Source organism: Amblyomma americanum, chromosome 7 (genome assembly GCF_052857255.1).
Source record: "Amblyomma americanum isolate KBUSLIRL-KWMA chromosome 7, ASM5285725v1, whole genome shotgun sequence".
Classification (NCBI taxonomy): Eukaryota; Metazoa; Arthropoda; class Arachnida; order Ixodida; family Ixodidae; genus Amblyomma; species Amblyomma americanum.
This window is the reverse complement of record NC_135503.1, coordinates 123,219,908-123,237,734: the sequence shown is the minus strand read 5'-3', so window position 1 is coordinate 123,237,734 and position 17,827 is coordinate 123,219,908. Positions and strand designations below refer to the sequence as shown.

Below are 17,827 nucleotides of genomic sequence, written 5' to 3'. Positions count from 1 at the left end.
TTCGGTCGGTTTCTCTATTACGAAGGCTCACTTAACAATTTTTTGTCTGCTTCGAAACAGCTAATCTGGTCAACTATCGGTACATTTCTAACGCAGATTGACTGGCAACGCCAGCCAAATATCTAATAATTATGATTTCGGAATGAAGTTAGGGGATGCTAAGGAAAAAAAAAGGATTTTTGCCTCATGTCGCGTTTTGCCCGACTCTCTCCTATGTAGGCCTAGCGAGAACTGTTTAGTGTTTTTGCTTGCGAACCACCTCAACAACGGATGTCGTTATTCACAAGTGCTTGTTTTTAGACAGACACTCGAATGACGGCACAACGAACAGGTGGTATTTCAACACCTACTGAAACACGTGGCCTCTTTTTTTTCGTGCGGTTTTCAAATACTCTGTGCTTGTGCAACAGCCGAAGCTGCAGGCAATGTCCACCTCGTGGGTACATGTAATGCAAATAACAGGCCGCACTCTGTAGCCGCTTTGAAGCATCTACACTACGGAGATAGGTAACCTTGTACAAGGTTATCTGTAAGTTTTTTTATGAAATGCTTTTCATATCACGACTCAGCGCTCAAAACAAGCCCCACGCACTAAATTTATGACAGCAGTTGAGCGCTCCATCTCTGTGGAAACTGGAGAGAGTGAATCGCATGCAGTATGCATAATTCTGCCGTCAATACAAGCTGAATTACGACCGACTCTCCGAACAGTTCTCCACGTAGCCCAGGTTGGCGGCAGTTCAAAAAGCCATGGTTTCTGTCGTCGAGTACGTGGTCTTCGGCACATTAATGACCCTTAATTTCGGACTCGGCCTATACTTCGTGCGGCGCAAGGCAAACTCGCCCCAGACGACGAAAGAGGTATTCCTTGGAAGTCGCACCTTGCGCGCTTTTCCCCTAGCAGCATCCATTGCGGCAAGCCTCATCTCATCCACTACTATGGTTGGTTTGGCTGGACACTTCTACGCCTATGGGTTCCACTTCATATGGACTTCCCTCGTTGCCATCCCGGCAGCGACTGTTTCTTCCCGCGTATTTCTCCCCGTCATGTACGAACTACAAGTCACCTCGGTATTTCAAGTAAGATTATGTGTGCTTTGTCATGAATGCAATATCCCATAAAATAGTGACAGCAATGTGCTTTGTTTCGCAAAAACAAATAGGTATAGTTTAATGCGCTAAATGAGGAAAACACAATTTTACGCTTTGACGCGAATGACGAAATATAGCCAGTGCACCGGAAAATGCGGAATTTACGGTATTGGGCCGCATAAAGAATTTTACAGCGGTAAACTGGGCCTTTTTACTGCAATAGGACTTAGACGTAGAAAGAGCGCAGTAAATTTGAGCCACTCGAACAAAGCTCCCCAAGCAAAGCTAAAAATAGGCTTTTCACGGCATTTTTCTGGGATGGAAATGCTAGAAACAAACAACACAACTTAGTGAATTCTACGGTATACACACGCCATACATACTAGCCATACCACCACACCTAATCGGATAATGTAGCTACAAGACACAATTCAGTTAGATTTATTAAGGCAAGCCAGCCCAGTAGTTTTTATGGCGGGTGTCATGGCGAATCCACTTCCTCTGCCATCAACCGCAGTTTTCATGTACGCGCTTCTTTGCACTGTATTTATAGTGCCGCGAATATTTGCAGTGTTTGTTCGTTTTTCAAATCTGTCACCACAAAACTTTATTGCTTTGTTTGCGACGCAAGACGCAACTAGATTTATCTCGATTGATCGCAGCCAGGCAGACCTTATTCTGTGTTGTTCAGGAATGTTCTAGTAACTTCGCCCGATTTATCTCGAAAGCTCGCTACAAGCTTCAAATTCAGCACGACCGACAGCGGCGGGAATTCTGTTCGACAACCGCCGAGCACGCTTGTCGCTTCGCCGCCGCCGAGTGATTCAGTCCATTTTGGGCGCAAGTCAGCCCAACAAACAGTTTTCTTGAGAAGACCCTTTTAGCCGTCTTCATCGCTGCTTCGACTGCCGTCACCACTACGTGACATTGGTGGAGGTGCTGGGTAGCCTTTCATGTTCCGGACGCCCCTTCAAGTCGTGAAGCCAGCCCTCAACGCTTCGCACCCGAGGACGAGCCAGCAGCTCAGCGAGCCAGCCGACTTCTCCAGGGAAAGAAGCCTGAGGTCGGGACCCTGCCGGAACGCGCCAGACAGCGAAAAGACGCTGCTACGAGAACCGCAAACTAGCCGAAGATGTCGACACTGATCATGCTGCAGCAGCCGTGGGTGCCGCCAACTTTAAATGGATCCCTAGGCGAAGACCCCGAAGAATGGTTGGACCAATTTGAGCGCATGGCGTCATTCAACAAGTGGGATGATGCGGCAAAAATTCGACGCATGTTTTTCTCATTAGATGGCTCCGCACGCACGTGGTACGAAAACTACGAGTCGTCCCTTACGACATGGGACCTATTCAGGAGAGAACTATTGAAGGTGTTCACCAGTGTCGTGAGGAAAGAAAGACCCCAACGACTCCTTGAGTCCAAGATCCAGCTTCCGAATGAGCCCGTCCGCGCCTACGTCGAGAAAAGGAAGCGCCTATTTTGCCGTGCCGACCCCGAGATGTCTGAGGAAAAGAAAGTTCAGCTTTTCATGTGTGGCGCAAGAGAACAACTATTTGGGATCCTCGTCCGCCAGCCGCCAGAAACAGTCAAGGAATTCATGCAAGAAGCCTGCACGATTGAAAAGACCCTCGACGTCCGAGCTCGGGAGTACAATCGCCCTTCCTCTGCCTGTGCAATCCGTTTGGACACGCCGGCCAACACCAGCGACAGCTTGCGGGAAGTTATCCGCGAAATCGTCCGAGAGGAGCTACGCCGATTACTGCCCTCCTTCCCACAGCCACAAGCAGCGACTCTGATGGATGTGATACGGGAAGAAGTGCAACCGGCACTGGAAACGCCGACGGCCACATAACCCCAGGCCATGACCTACGCCGCTGCAGTAAGGACTCCTCAGCCCCAACGGCAACCCCTACGTCCTCCCCGAGATGAGCCACTTGTTCCACAACGCCGCCTTCCAGCCCTCGCCCGTGCAGCCTATGACTGACGCTCAAGTCCCAGGAAATGCGACGCCCGGAGGACTTCCGACAACCGGCCGTTGTGCTTCCATTGAGGTGAGGCCGGCCATATTCTTCGTCACTGTCCGTACCGACGTATCGGTCTTCGAGGATTTGCCGTTAACGCCGCACGACCAAGCTTCGGCCAACGTCCGCAGGAAATCGACGAGTACCTGCGTCGAGAGGAGTACACGCCGAACCGCTTTTCGCGCTCACCATCGCCGTCAACCTCGCGCTTTGCGTCTCCACGCCGCAGCTACATAGCCGCGGTACGAGGAAGCTCTCCTAGCCCCATAGGAGAAACTAAAGGGAGCAACCAGTGGAGGTGAGGTTGCTCACGAGCGAAACGCCGAAGATCCCCCACCGACCACGCCCCATGAAGACGCTGCACCCGCCACGCCGCATGAATAACCGACACTCGCTGCACCGACGCCGCACACAATGACATCCCCGACTACGACGCAAACTGCCTTCAAAACGAGACCGCCACCCAGAAAAGCTTCCACCACACGCCCAACCCGCGACTTGCATACGCGACGAAGCCGTGACCCGACGCCGAGAGCGACCTGCAATGCAAGAGTTAGGACCTCCGACTTCGAAGTGACTATCGACGGCCGGAAAGTTACCGCTCTAGTCGACACAGGAGTTGATTACTCGGTGATGAATGGAACATTCGCTGCGCATCTGAGAAAAGTCACAACGGCTTAGGACGACCCACAAATCAGCACCGCAGAGGGCCATCTCATTACGCCATCAGGACTTTGCACAGCGTGAGTGACTTTAAAAGGACATACCTATCCTGCGACCTTTCTTGTGCTACCGCAATGCTCCCGCGAAGTGAACTTGGGTATGGATTTCCTCAATGAGCATCAGGCGATCATCGACCTGCGATCCAAGCTGATCACGCTTTCGACGGACGAATCCATCGCTTCGGTGAAAACTCAGGAAACACGTTGCCCTGAGTATCCTGGAGGAAGAAGTGAGCGTCCCACCCCGTTCAAGCGTTATCGTGACCGTAGGCGCCACGAGAGCCATTAACACTGAAGCCATCATCGAGGGGAACATGCAGTTGCTTCTAGACCGAGGAATCAACACCGCAAGAGGCATCGCACATTTCTGCAATGGCCAGGCCGAAGTACTCCTGACAAACTTCAGCGAAGAATACCGGCACATTACCAGAGGAACGACGATTGCTTTCTTCGACGAAATATCCGACGTACGAGACTCCTTCGCCCTCTCCGGCCCTTCCGCAGAAGATTCGCCTGACCAAGAGAACTCGCCCATTTTCGACATCAACCCAGCCCTGCACCGGAACAGACAAGACCAAATCCACAATCTGCTTCAAAGCTACAGTGAGTGTTTTTCGACATCGCCGAAGGTGCGACAAACGCCAATTGCCAAGCATCGCATTATAACGGACCAACACGTCCGACTTCTCCGTCAGAGCCCCTACCATGTGTCACCGCGAGAACGACAAGCCAGCCGGACCAAGTCGAAGAAATGCTTCGCGACGACCTCATCCAGCCTTCAAACTGCTCTTGGGCGGCACCGGTTGTTCTAGTGAGAAACACAGCGCACTTCGATTCTACGTGGAATACCGCCGCTTGAACAACATAACAAAGAAGGACGTCTACCCCCTCCCTTGCATTGACGACACACTGGACCACCTTTGCAACGCCAAATATTTCTCATCGATGGACCTCAATAGCGGCTACTGGCAAATTGAGTTCGACGAAAGAGATCGCGAGAAGACAGCATTCATCATTCTGGGTGGGCTGTTTGAGTTCAAGGTGATGCCATTTGGTCTGTTCCGAACCAGCGACGTTTCAGCGAGTAATGGATACAGTGCTGGGAGGCCTGAAGTGGCAAATTTGTCGGGTATATTTAGATGACGTCGTTGTCTTCGCCTCGAACTTTGAAGAGCACCTCAAAAGACTTCGAAGAGTACTAGACGCAATCAAGTTTTCTGGCCTAACCTTGAAAGCAGAGAAATGCCACTTTGCCTACGAAGAGCTGCTGTTTCTAGGCCACATCGTTAGAAAGGAGGGAGTACGCCCAGACCCGCAGAAAACAGCTGCTATTGAACAGTTCCCACCGCCGGCCGATAAGAAAGCAGTGGGCAGATCTCTCGAACTGTGCGCATATTACCGACGAATTGTGAAAACATTTTCGCGCATCGCCGAGCCCCTGATCCAACTGACGAAGGCAGATGTGCCGTTTAAATGGGAAGCGCCGCAAGCAGAAGCCTTCAGGGAACTTCAGCGTCGTTTAGTCCCCACCGATCCTCGCGCATTTTGATGAAAACGCCGATACTGAAGTTCATACTGACGCAAGCAGCGTGGGCCTAGGTGCCGTTCTCGTTCAAAAAAGCGACATGCTTGCGAAGGTCATCGCATACGCTAGCTTCCCTTTCCAAGGCCGAGGCTAACTATTTGACAACTGAGAAGGAGTGCCTTGCCATCATCTGGGCCACGTCAAAATTCCGCCCCTACCTGTACGGACGACCATTCAAGGTGGTCAGCGATCACCACGCGCTGTGCTGGCTCGCCAATTTCAAGGACCCCTCTGGCCGACTCGCTCGATGGAGTCTGCGCCCCTAGGAGTTTGACGTCACCGTCGTTTACAAGTCCGGACGAAAGCACTCTGACGCCGATTGCCTCTCACGATCCCCTGTAGCTACACCGCCACCGGACGACGATGAGGACGCCTTCCTGGGACCCATCAGCCCCAGCTCTTTTGCCAGCAGCAACGCTCGGACGCCGACCTAAAACGCATCATCGAGTACCTGCAAGGCAAGGTTTTTTCACCCCCGGCTTCATTCATGCGAGGACTGTCTTCTTTCTGTGTGCAGACTGAGGTCCTTGTGAAAAACTTTGCAGCGAGCAAAACAGCCTACCTCCTTGTTGTACCTGCTTGTCTCCGCGAAGCTCTACAGGCATCACACGAAGAGCCGACAGCTGGACATCTCGGGTTTACTCGCACCCTCCGCCGCATTCAAGACAAGTATTAATGATATTACTGGCCCCGACTGTCTGCCGATGTCGCACACTATGTGAAATCCTGCCGAGATTGTCAGCGACGAAAGACCCCTCCCACGCGACCAGCAGGATTTCTGAACCCCGTTGAACCTCCCTCAAGGCCCTTTCAGCAGATCGGCATGGACTTGCTTGGCCCTTTTCCAACGTCAACATCTGGAATTAAGTGGATCATCATAGCGACCGACTACGTGACCCGCTACGCTGAGGCGAAAGCCCTACCGAAACGAACCGCAGCAGTACCCGCCAAATTTTTTGTGGAATGCATTCCTCTTCGACACGGCACCCCCGATGGGCTCATCACGGGCAGAGGAACAGCATTCACGGCGGAACTAACGCAAGCCATCCTGCGTCACAGCCAAACCAGCCACCGGAGGACAACTGCATACCATCCGCAGACCAACGGACTGACCGAGCGCCTGAACAAAACCATCGCCGATATGCTCGCCATGTATGTCGATGCCGAACAGAAAACGTGGGATGTCATCCTGCCTCACGTCGTCTTCGCCTACAACACCGCAGTGCAGGATACCACCCAGATGACGCCTTTTAGACTCGTCCATGGCAGGGAGGCCACGACCACGCTAGATGCCATGCTGCCCAACGTTACAGAAGAGAACGTCGACGTGTCCGCCTACCTTCAATGTGCAGAAGAAGCTCGAAGGCTTGCCCGATAACGGATCAAAGATCAGCAGCGGTCCGACGCCAGACGCTACATCTTACGAAGACGCAACGCGGAATACAAGCCAGGAGACCAAGTCTGGGTTTGGACGCCCATTCGCCGCCGTGGATTGAGTTAAAAGCTTTTGCGCCGGTATTTCGGCCCGTACAAGGTTGTTCGTCGGCTAGGTGAACAGGATTATGAAGTCATCCCTGACGCAATGACTGCATCCCAGCGACACCACGTTCGACCAGATGTTGTCCATGTAGTCCGTCTGAAGCCGTATCTTGCGCGCTAAAGGCCGCTGCATTTCCATGCTCTATTTTCGCAAGATCCGTTTTTTTTCTCTTGTCGCATTATTTGTTTTAACGCATCGGGTCGATGCTTCTTTGAGAGGGAAGTAATGCCGCGAATATGTGCAGTGTTCGTTTTTCAAATCTGCCGCCACACCACCTTCCTAGGTCTTTTCATCCACCAGCGTCGGCTGGCGACGACCACGCTCGACAAACTAAAGAAGGTGGGAGATCAGGTGGGCCGAATGGTCCGCAGAGTCTCGAACAAGAAAGGGGGATTGCGAAGCAAAGACGCCTTGCGGCTGGCCAATGCCTTTGTAACAAGCAGAATCCTGTACTCGACCCCCTATCTCCGCCTCAACAAACACGACCAGAACATCATCGAGGTGATAATACGCAAAATGGCGAAGAAGGCCCTCGACCTCCCGATAACCACGTTTAACCTGAGACTCTAAGGTCTGGGTATGACGAACTCCTTCGATGAACTTAGAGAAGCCCACCTCACAGGTCAATACACGCGATTATCGCAGACGCCGTCAGGACGCCGCCTTTTAGCCCATCTGCACATAGAACACACGACTCTAACCGAGGAGAGAGTAAGACTCTCTCAGGAGTGGCGTTACGCCCTGCACGTAAGACCACTCCCAATTAAGATGTCCAGGGACGACCACGAGGGTAGACGCAGGGCCAGGGCAGAGGCCTTAGCTCACCACTACGGAAGGAAACCCGGGGTATACTACGTGGACGCATCCGGCCCGCACCAAGGCGGGTGGTACACGGCGGCAGTGATCCACGAGTCCAAAACGGTGAACGGGCTCGCCTTCAAAGCCCGAAGCGTCACTCAAGCAGAGGAAGTCGCCATCGCATTAGCGGCAACACACTTCGATTCCAAGACAATCATAACCGACTCGCGAGGGGCGTGTCGGAACGTCCAACAGGGCTGGGTCCCGTACCTGGCCTACCGGCTACTGCAAAACAGCTCGTACGTAGGAGGTCCATCCCACCGCTTCATAGTCTGGGCTCCGGCCCACTCGGGGCTAGGAGGAAACGAGGCAGCAGATGCAGCCGCCCGCGCGCTCTCTAACCGGGCAACCTCGTCCCCCGCCTCCTCTGAAGAAGTAGCGGAAGCCACGCCGACCTACACTTACAAGGAAATAACTCAATTATACAAAGATAGACATAAACTGTACCCCCACCCGTGTAAAGGATTAGCGAGAGCGGAGGAACGCCTGTTCCTCCGCCTTGTCACGAACACCATGATGTGCCCGGCCTCGCTAAAGCACTTTGACCCTGCCTTCTCCGGGGAGTGCCCGCACTGTGGGGAGAGGTCCTCGGACCTCTACCACATGGTGTGGGCGTGCCCCTCCAACCCTGCTTTTACTCCAATCCCAAACCCCACCCGGGAGGACTGGGAGGCGACCCTACTCGCCTGTTGCGACCTGAAAGCCCAAAAGGCGATGGTCGAACGAGCTATGGCGGCAGCGAAAGCCACTGGGGTCCCGTACTAGGGACTCCACCTAGTGATTGTGAGGGGAAGGGCACTAAGCCTGACTCCAGAGCACCCTCCATGTAACTCCCTCTTTTGAGAGGAAATAAACGTTTTTACCACCACCGCCACACCACTTTAACGCTTTGTTTGCGACGCAGGACGTGACTACATTTATCTCGATTGATCGAAGCCAGGCAGAGCTGATTCTACGTTGTTCCGGAATGTTCTAGCAACTTTGCACGCTTTATCTCGAAAGTTCGCTATCAGCTTTAAATTGAGGACGGCCGACAGCGGCGGGCATTCGGTTCGACAACCGCCGAGCACGCTTGTCGCTTCGCCGCCGCCGAGTGATTCAGTCCATTTTGGGCGCAAGTCAGCCCAATAAACAGTTTTCTTTGAGAAGACACTTTTGGCCGCCTTCATCGCTGCTTCCACTGCCGTCACCACTACGTTGCAATAGCATGGCACCTGAAGACAGTTGAGGAATGGCTTCTCTTATAACTGCTGTAAAAAAATTTTTTTCGTCCTCGCTGATCTGGGAACCTGAAGAATTAGGACTCATAGCTTGCCAGTTCTTTATTGGTTGTCCGAACGAACACGCAGCATTTTAGTGAAGACAAAATTGATTCGAAGTCTGTCACCAATCCTCAAGAGCGAGGAGGGTGTAAGTTAATTTAGAAGGTGGAAATCGTATGTAGGAGGGATACCTTTGAGAAAATGCTTTCACTTCTTACCTGGTGGCTTACTCCCCTTATACAATCATCAGTGCTAGTTCCGTACTGGTTGCCGAGCAAGGTAATGTGTGCCGAGTGTCATAGACAACAAAAAGTTTAAAACGGGAAACAATTGTTTTCACAACTATGGGGTTACAGTTACCAACACCGTAGCGCAGAAAAAATGGCAGTGTGTATTCGAACACATTTTCACGAGTCCACAGCGTTGCATCTGGGCGTAGTTATAGGTTTCTTGAAACCCAAGAGCTATAAAATACATTTCCAGCATCTCTCTAAGATGGATGCAATCCGTTTTAGTGTGCACAGAATATTGCGGCAGTACAAACATTTTCTCACTGCCATACTCCTCTAAAGAAAACGCAATTTCCTGAGATCACTGCATTTGCGCTTCAATTTCATTTGGACAATATTGGTATTTCGCGTAATCAAACACGCACAGCGCATATATAAAAAAACATTTACAGATGATTTTCGTTCTAATATCTGTCCTGAGTAGTAGCATACGAAAGTAGTCAATATTGAAGACTTGCGATTTCTGTCATGTTTTCTGATGTGAGAACTGTGCGTCGATGTCGCTTGGCAAAAGCAAGTTGGAGAGAGGAATTGGTCAGCATGCTTTGCATCAACGCTTTTTCTCTCATATGTACGAAGCTTTTGAAAAAAACAACAAAGTTTGTGCATACATGGCCACAGGGATAAAATAAAAATGGCAGGTTAGAGCAGGTTCTGAGACCTGATACACCTGGGAAACGCAGCATGACACATCCTGTTTCTTCCTTCAGCTCTTTTTACCCAGTATATCTTATCTCGTATGAAACCAGCCACAGAGTACGTGTACCAGAAGGTCGCTGCTCTATAACGGCAAGTGTTCTTCGAGGCATACGTTCTGTGGTTTAGTGCGCCTTTCGTGGTATGAATGAGCTTACGAAATTAACAGGCGTTAACAATATGTGGTGCAAAAAATCTTCGCAAGCAGTATTAATTCTACACGCAACTCCAGTACCAAAGGAAGCAGTCGTTTTGTACACGAAAACCAATTGCTAAGGTATCTGCGCACTGAATTAGAAAACTATTTACTGTATGTTGTTTGTCCAGTGAAAAACCATAAAAAAGAAAAAAATGCTCTGGTTCTTATAGTCAATAGAGTAATCATCGGTTGAATGCGGACTGGTGTATTCTCCTTTCTAATTACTGCTACATTTCGTTCTTTAGGTTAGACGGTTGTGGTGGCTAATAGGTGAAGTTTAGAAGAGCGAGTTTCCGGACTAGTTGGTAATTTTGCATCGTGACGGAACAGCACCCGTGTGTGCCTTTCTTTGTTTCGTCCCGTGTATTGTCCCTGGCGCTGTACCAACACCATGCAGTGGGTGCGGCATTAGGAGGAAGGAGGCTTCGTAAACAAAAAAAGTGAGGTTTTCATTGAATGAAGCTGGCGGGACGAGGCCTCCTGTAAGGTGAAGTGTGTTGCTGGGGAGTAATGACTTAAGACCACGGACGATGCCTTTTAATCAAGCCGTACCGCTACTGAAGTACATGGCTAATGTACTCCGGAAGGCTTGAATACCCACAAATCAGTTCAAAGATGTTCTCAAGAATACATTGTTAGACCTGCATAATGATAACTAAATTACAGAAAAAGTTTTTTGCTCAATCATCCCACTTAGCCCGGTGGCTGGTAGATTCTACTTGTAACCAAAAATTCATAAAATAAACATTCTGGGTTGACCCATCGTTTCTGGTGTCGGCACTGTTACAGAAAATCCATCCCGTTACGTCGACACGCTAATTAATATAATTCCGTCCACATTTTTGTCCTACATAAACGACACTACTAACTTCCTGTCCGATATCATTGATCTTGTCATCCCTAAGGGTTCTTTGCTTGTCCCTCTCGACGTCACTTCACTCTATACGAACATTTCGCATGCAGGTGGTATCCGGGCAGTCGTGATCGTCGACAATGAAGCTCGCATTGAAAACATAGTTGACAATTGTACTTTGGCCACCTTACTCAAACTCGTATTAGAACTTAATAACTTTGAGTTTGAAGGAAATCATTATGTTCAAATTAATTTAACTGCTATGGGCCCGCGCATTGGACCTAATTACACAAACATATTTATGGGTTTGTTGGTAACCGAATTTTTGAAAAGCCCGTCATTAGTACCATTTTGCTACAGGCGTTACATTGATGATATATTTCTTATTTGTCTCATGGCGACGCCGAGCTGCTTTCATTTATAGCCGATTTCAACAACCTGCATAATTCTATATCATTTTCCCATACGTAGTGTAGATGTAAAATGAATTTTCTTGAGGTCACCATTTTGCTTCACGAAGACAGATTGACTACAACGGTCTACCGAAAACCTACTGACTGCCAGCAATATTTGCACTTTGATAGTAGCAATGTCAAAGATGTTAAAATCAGCATCCCCTACAGTCAAACACTTCGGTTCAAACGTATCTGCTCGAAACGATCTGACTTTAAAAGCAACTGCGCCACACTTCGTAGCGCGCTCATTAAAAAAGTATTACCCCACTCAGCTGATTGATGACGCCATAGGGGGCGCAGATACGCAATCCCGAAGGATTCTACTCGCTAAAGAAAAACCAGATACTTCCCACTCGAATACCAACCTTGTCATCACTCATTCTGCATCCGCACCAAAAGTTTCGGCAATCTTAAAAAAAAATATAATATTTTCATGGGAAGTGTTGGCCTGAAGGAAATATTCGTAGAGCCACCAAGGGCTGTTTATATAAGATCGAGAAATTTATGCGACATACTAACTCCTTCAAAAAATACTGCTCCGCAACCCACGGCCGCCACCCTTACAACGATTGCCGCTGTAATGACTACGTCTCAGAGCGTCAGCAGTAATGGTTCTAACTTTCATTTAAAAATTCAGGGTGACTTCACCTGCAATAGTGCGAATGTCATTTACCTACTCCAGTCTATCACATGCAACCTACATTAAGTAGGCCAGACTGAAACCCCCTTTAGATTACGCATAAATAACCACAAAGCCCATGTTAAATCCCTCCCAAACCTGCCCCTATCAACACATGTTCAGCTCCCAGGTCATTCATTTGACAATATTACCGCTACTATTCTGTAGTCTGCATTTAAATCTAATAACGACCGAGAAATCAGAGAGCCTTTCCTGATAAAAAATCTAATACAGTATCTTCTGGTTTGAAAGAAAGCACGGGGAAATTGAGCACCCTACGAGTTCAAACGCCCTGATAACCATCGATGTTAGTGCTATTCTGTTCGTGCTTTTTTCTTCATGTGTATCGCAGCACACCTTTGCGTTCTTTGGCTTTTTTTACCAAACAAGCATCAAGAGCTAAGGTTTTCTTTCACTGGGTTATATTAGATGTGCATGCTACGGTTCATGCTCCTCATTGTAGTCGTGTGTTTCGAAAATTGTGAACAATTTCTGCGTCTTAATTTGTGTGAACTATCATCTTAACACTGATATTATGCCACGTGAATCTCTCGCACCAGTATATTTAACTTGGCGCTGTGTCATATCGGGTAAAATTTCGCCACGTTCATCTTTTTACATCACAGCACGGGTATGCTTCTTATTTATTTTTTTTGTGCTCGGACAGGAGAGACAGATAGCGCCATGAGTTATTTTTTGGTCAGGATGTAATAAAAGATAATACTGTTACCGTTTATGCTGCTTTATCGTGGCCGTGTTTTTTAGTGACTGTGTGTTTTTTTAGTGTTTTTAGAATGTGCAACTTCTCCCTTCTTAAGTTTTGCTGTACAGTAATTCTAGTTTCTCATTTTTGGACTGTAAGCATGACACGTTTAATCATCTGTCGTGACATTCTTTAGCTAAGATTGTTAACGCACTAAATTTCGCATGTTCAGCTATTTTGACCCACATTCGTGTACCTACAAATCGCGTTTTAGTCATTTGTGTGTTACGTTTTTAATCTTCGGTGCAGTATATGTTTGTACGTTTTTTTTTGCGCCCGCCGTCATATTCTGTGCCCTCCATTCCTATATGCCATACAGATGAAGGCCGTTCCACGGCCGAAACGTCAAATACATTGTTTCAAACGTTGGTCTCTGTTCAGTCACTCCTACTTACCGTGTCAAGAAGTCTCTTTCCTTATATATATATATATATATATATATATATATATATATATATATATATATATATATATATATATATATATATATATATATATATGTGTGTGTGTGTGTGTGTGTGTGTGTGTGTGTGTGTGTGTGTGTGTGTGTGTGTGTGTGTGTGTGTGTGTGTGTGTATAGCGATAATACATTTGCGCCAATAATTTTGTTTTGGTCGACATTAGAAGTACAAAAATTAAAATCATTCCCCTTTGCTCCTTGGTTTAACTGTTGGCTTCCTTCACCCCTCATTTTTTTACCCTTGTCTCCTGAATAGCTCAACGAGCGCCACGGGTCAGGCAATCTTGCATTCACAGGTGCTATTAGCGGCCCTCTCTCGTACAGCTTCCATCAACATAGTTAGATTGCGTATGACGTGTCACTCGCTGTAATGCACGACGTACTACATGAGCAGCTATGGATGAGGGTGGCGCTCTAGCCTCTAGCTAACGTGGGCAGGAGCAGGGGAAATTTTTGTCAGGCATTGGATTTGTTCGAGAATGCTAATTGTTTCTCAAGGATTTTGTCTACAATAGGCGGTTGCTTGTGAAGATAAGTGCCAAATTTGTTTGGCGATCTATTTATTCTCTGCGTTGATGCCGCTCCAGTAATTCCTTTCATCTGAGCTTAGATGCCCTTTGTATGGCATCGTCGACAATGGCGGGGTCACGTCGTTGCTTAGTGACGATTTCTATATATTTAGAGTTTATTACGAAGAATTGGTCTTGGAAACAGATTCCTTTAAATCGACATGCCTTATAGTACTGGATGCTTGCTTTAGATTGACGAGGATGTCAACTTTGAAAGTGTATGTATTGCTGACAGTCCATCCCTTTTCGGTCTAAACTGGTGGTAAGCGAAACTTCTTTTAGCGAAAACATCAACAGAGTTAATTGGGTGTGGCAGTCGGAGTAGGTGAAAGATATTGTTTGAAGGTTAATGTTCTCAATAAAGTTTAGGGGCTTTCGTTCTGTATAAGTCCAAATTACTAAGGCATCATCTTAGTAGGGTTTGCATCATATGAGCTTAATGCGGCAGTCAAGCAAAATTTTGGATTTAATAACATGCATGATGATGTTGGCGCGGGTACACGCTATGGTATTAATGTCGGTGCCGCGAATTTCTAAATATTGTGACAGAGTGGGCACGGCAGTCTAAACAGTGAACAAGACAGTAAAAGGGGTCTTCGAAAGAAACATTTTATTGGGGTGACCTGCACCCACAAAAAGCTGATTAACTCGGCGGCGGAAAAACCAACAAGCTTGCTCGTCGAATTCAAAGCCCGCACTCTCGGTCGTTCTTAATTTCAAATTAATAGCGAAATTTTAAGATACGGAGTGCTAAATTTTCACAACAGTCTGGAGCAACGTAGAATCGACTCCGCCTTAATAGGATCAATCGCGCAAAATGTGGTCGCGTCTGGCATCACAAAGTGATAAAGCCGCGTGCCGGCATCTAAGAATGAGTAAGCAAAGATTACAAAGATTCGCGGCGTTAGTCCTCTCGTAATGAAGCATCGACCGGGTGCTCTAAATGAAATGTGGTGACTAGAAAAATAAAGCAGACTAAGCACAATAAACACTGATAGTGGAAACACAGTGTCTTTCAGCGCGTATAATAGGGCTTTAGACGGACGACATGAACTACTTCTGGTCGTACACAGCGTTGCTGGGCTGCAGCCAGTTCCTAACCGACGACCGCATAGTCCAGTTCACCTAACCGACGAGGAACCTAGTACGGGCAGAAATAGCGGCGGAAAAGTTTTTCACTCAATCCGCGGCGACAAATGCGCGTCCAAACCCTGACCCGGTCTCATGGCTTGTATTCCGCGTTGCGTCTTCGTAGGCTGTAGCGTCTGGCGTCTGTCCGCTGCTGCTCAAGTCTTCGGGCCTCTGCGCGCTGAAGGCAGGCGGCGACGACGATGGTATTTTCTTCGATTACGTCGGACAGCATCGCGTCTAGCGTGGTAGATGCCTCCCTGACATGGACTAGCCTAAAAAGGCGCTATCCGGGTAGTCTCCTGCACTTCGGTGTTGCAGGTGAAGACCGTGTAAGGCAGTATCACGTCCCAGGTCTTGTTTTCGGCATCGACAGACATGGCGATCATGTCAGAGATGGTTTTGTTCAGGCGCTCCGTCAGTCTGTTGATCTTCGGATGGTATATAGGCAGTCGTCCTCCCGTGGCTTGTTTGGCTGTAGCGCGGGACGGCTTGCGTCAGTTCCGCCATGAACGCTGTTTCTCTTCCCCCGATTAGCACGTCGGACACACCGTGTTGCAGAAGAATGGTGTCCACGGAAATTTTTTCGACTTCTGCTGCTCCGTTCGGTAGTGCTTTTGCCTCGGCGTAGCGGCTCAAGTAGTAATCGGTCGCTATGATGATGATCCACTTATTTTGAGACGTTTTTGGAGGAGGAGGAAGAAAGGCAGGGAGGTTAACCGGAAGAAGAACTGGTTTGCTACCCTCAAGGGCGAAGATGGTCAAGGGATAAAAAGGTAGAGAAAATAGAGTAGCAGGAAATTCAAGTCACTATGCAAAGCCTCAGCGTAAGGTAAAGTCACACAGCCTGTCGTTCAGGCCAGAAGCTCTAAAGAAGTGGAGCAGTTCATTGGAGGCCTTCACCGCCTACGATCGCCGCGGCCAGTGGCCGAGAATCTTCATTCAGTGGGCGGGGATGTAGACGCTTCAGCGAACGGCAAAGAGACTGCCTTCCGGCGCTGCAGGCTGGGCATTGACAAAGAATGTGGGCTATAGTCCTGTCACACCCGCAGTTGGCACATGCAGGGGTATCAGCCATATCGATTAAGAAAGGTCGGTGAAAGCTACACGAAGCCACGGGTGACACAGCAAAGTTGCCTCATGTCGTGGTAGGCCGGACGGAAGCCGGAGCTTCAGATCTGGGTCCCAGGATTTTAAACGTGAATTCGAAAATTGGCATGACTTCCACGCGGCAAGTGTGATGTCCCGCGACAGTGGTCTAAGCCTACCCGCTGCGTCGGCTCTCGAGATGGAAATGGACATAGAATCAACCTCACGGTGAGCAGTTCGCGCGGCCTTATCCGCGAGGTGGTTGGTTGCGATACCGTTGTGTCCTGGTAGCCACTGGCAAACAATATTATGCCCTTTATTTATGGCAGTGTGGTGGAGCTCCCTGATTTGCGCGACCAGTTCTTCATAGGACCCATGACGAAGAACAGATTGAAAGGCTTCAAGAGCTGTATTTTAATCAGTGAAAACATACCATTGCTGGGGTGCTTCTTCAGTGATATGCTCAATGGCGACACGAATAACAGTAAGTTCTGCACCAGTCGATGAAATCCGGTGTGATGGTTTCATTTTCTTAACTATGGTCCTTACGGGGATGACCCCGGAGCCTGAGGAACTGAAAGGGTCACTGAGTCATCGGTCTATATGTGCAGTCGCTGTCCGTATTTCTGCTGCAAACAGTTGTTCTTTTTATTGCTGTCGACGATAACTTGGCCTTCTTTTTTATGCCCGGTATGGAAATAAACGCACGAGGTTGGTGCTGGCTCCATAATGGAGGAGACGGTCTAGAGGCTGGTGTAAATTGGGCTGGTGGAGTGTAGGGTTGGGCACCAATAATTTTCACAAAGAATGTACCCGGCCGGTTAGCAGGAAGACTAGCAAGATGGCGAGCGGGAATCCGAGAGAGGTGTCGAATATGCGCTCTCAAGGCTTCGATTGTTACAAAGGCAGTCAGTGGGTTCTCCTGGGCGGTAAGCATTGTAGCGGCTGTAGACATGCATTTTGGCAGTTCAAGGTATGTGCGGAGAGATTTAGCTTCAACACTTTGTAGACACCATATATTCGTTTTCCTTAAGTTTACTAGTGAAGGGATACTGTACTGAACGAATACCTTAAAATAATGCTGCGTACATCTGGAGCATTGACTGCACTGAGGCTTCCCGCGACTTCCATCCTAGAAAGCAGAGAACGTGAACGATCGGTGTCAGTCGCATTTTCATCTACGAGACATGTGGGCTCCACGCCAGATTACGATCGATTACTCCAAGAAAGCGATTGGTGCTTTCGAAGGATTTTGTTGAGCCATTTACGCATACGGGGTAATGGGACACACTTTTGCGTGTAAAGGCAACAAGGAAGCATTTTTCAGCAGGCATCTCCAGGCGTTACAGGTGGAGGTGGGCCGTAAGAAAGCTTGCCGCCTTTTGAAGCCTTGCTCAAACTTGTGGCCGCGTAACACCTAATGCCCAGTTACAAATATCGTCCACATAGACTGAGAGTTACGCCGACTGTGGTATTACGTCGATAAGGTCGACATGCGCAAAATTGAAAAGTGTTGAGCTATGTACTTCACCCCGTGGGGATCCAAGGGAAGTGAAATATCAA

The 17,827-nt window shown here is 48.6% G+C and overlaps 1 protein-coding gene across 1 annotated transcript in view; it reads left to right on the top strand.

Annotated features, from left to right (window-relative positions):
* Positions 1 to 750: 750 nt before the first annotated feature.
* The window catches only part of LOC144099527 (sodium-coupled monocarboxylate transporter 1-like), a 185,563-nt gene continuing 168,486 nt past the window's right edge, over positions 751 to 17,827 (top strand). Inside the window, exon 1 of the mRNA XM_077632897.1 lies at positions 751 to 1,080. Within this exon, the coding sequence (XP_077489023.1) occupies positions 751 to 1,080 (330 nt within the window). The remainder of the gene's footprint in view (positions 1,081 to 17,827) is intronic.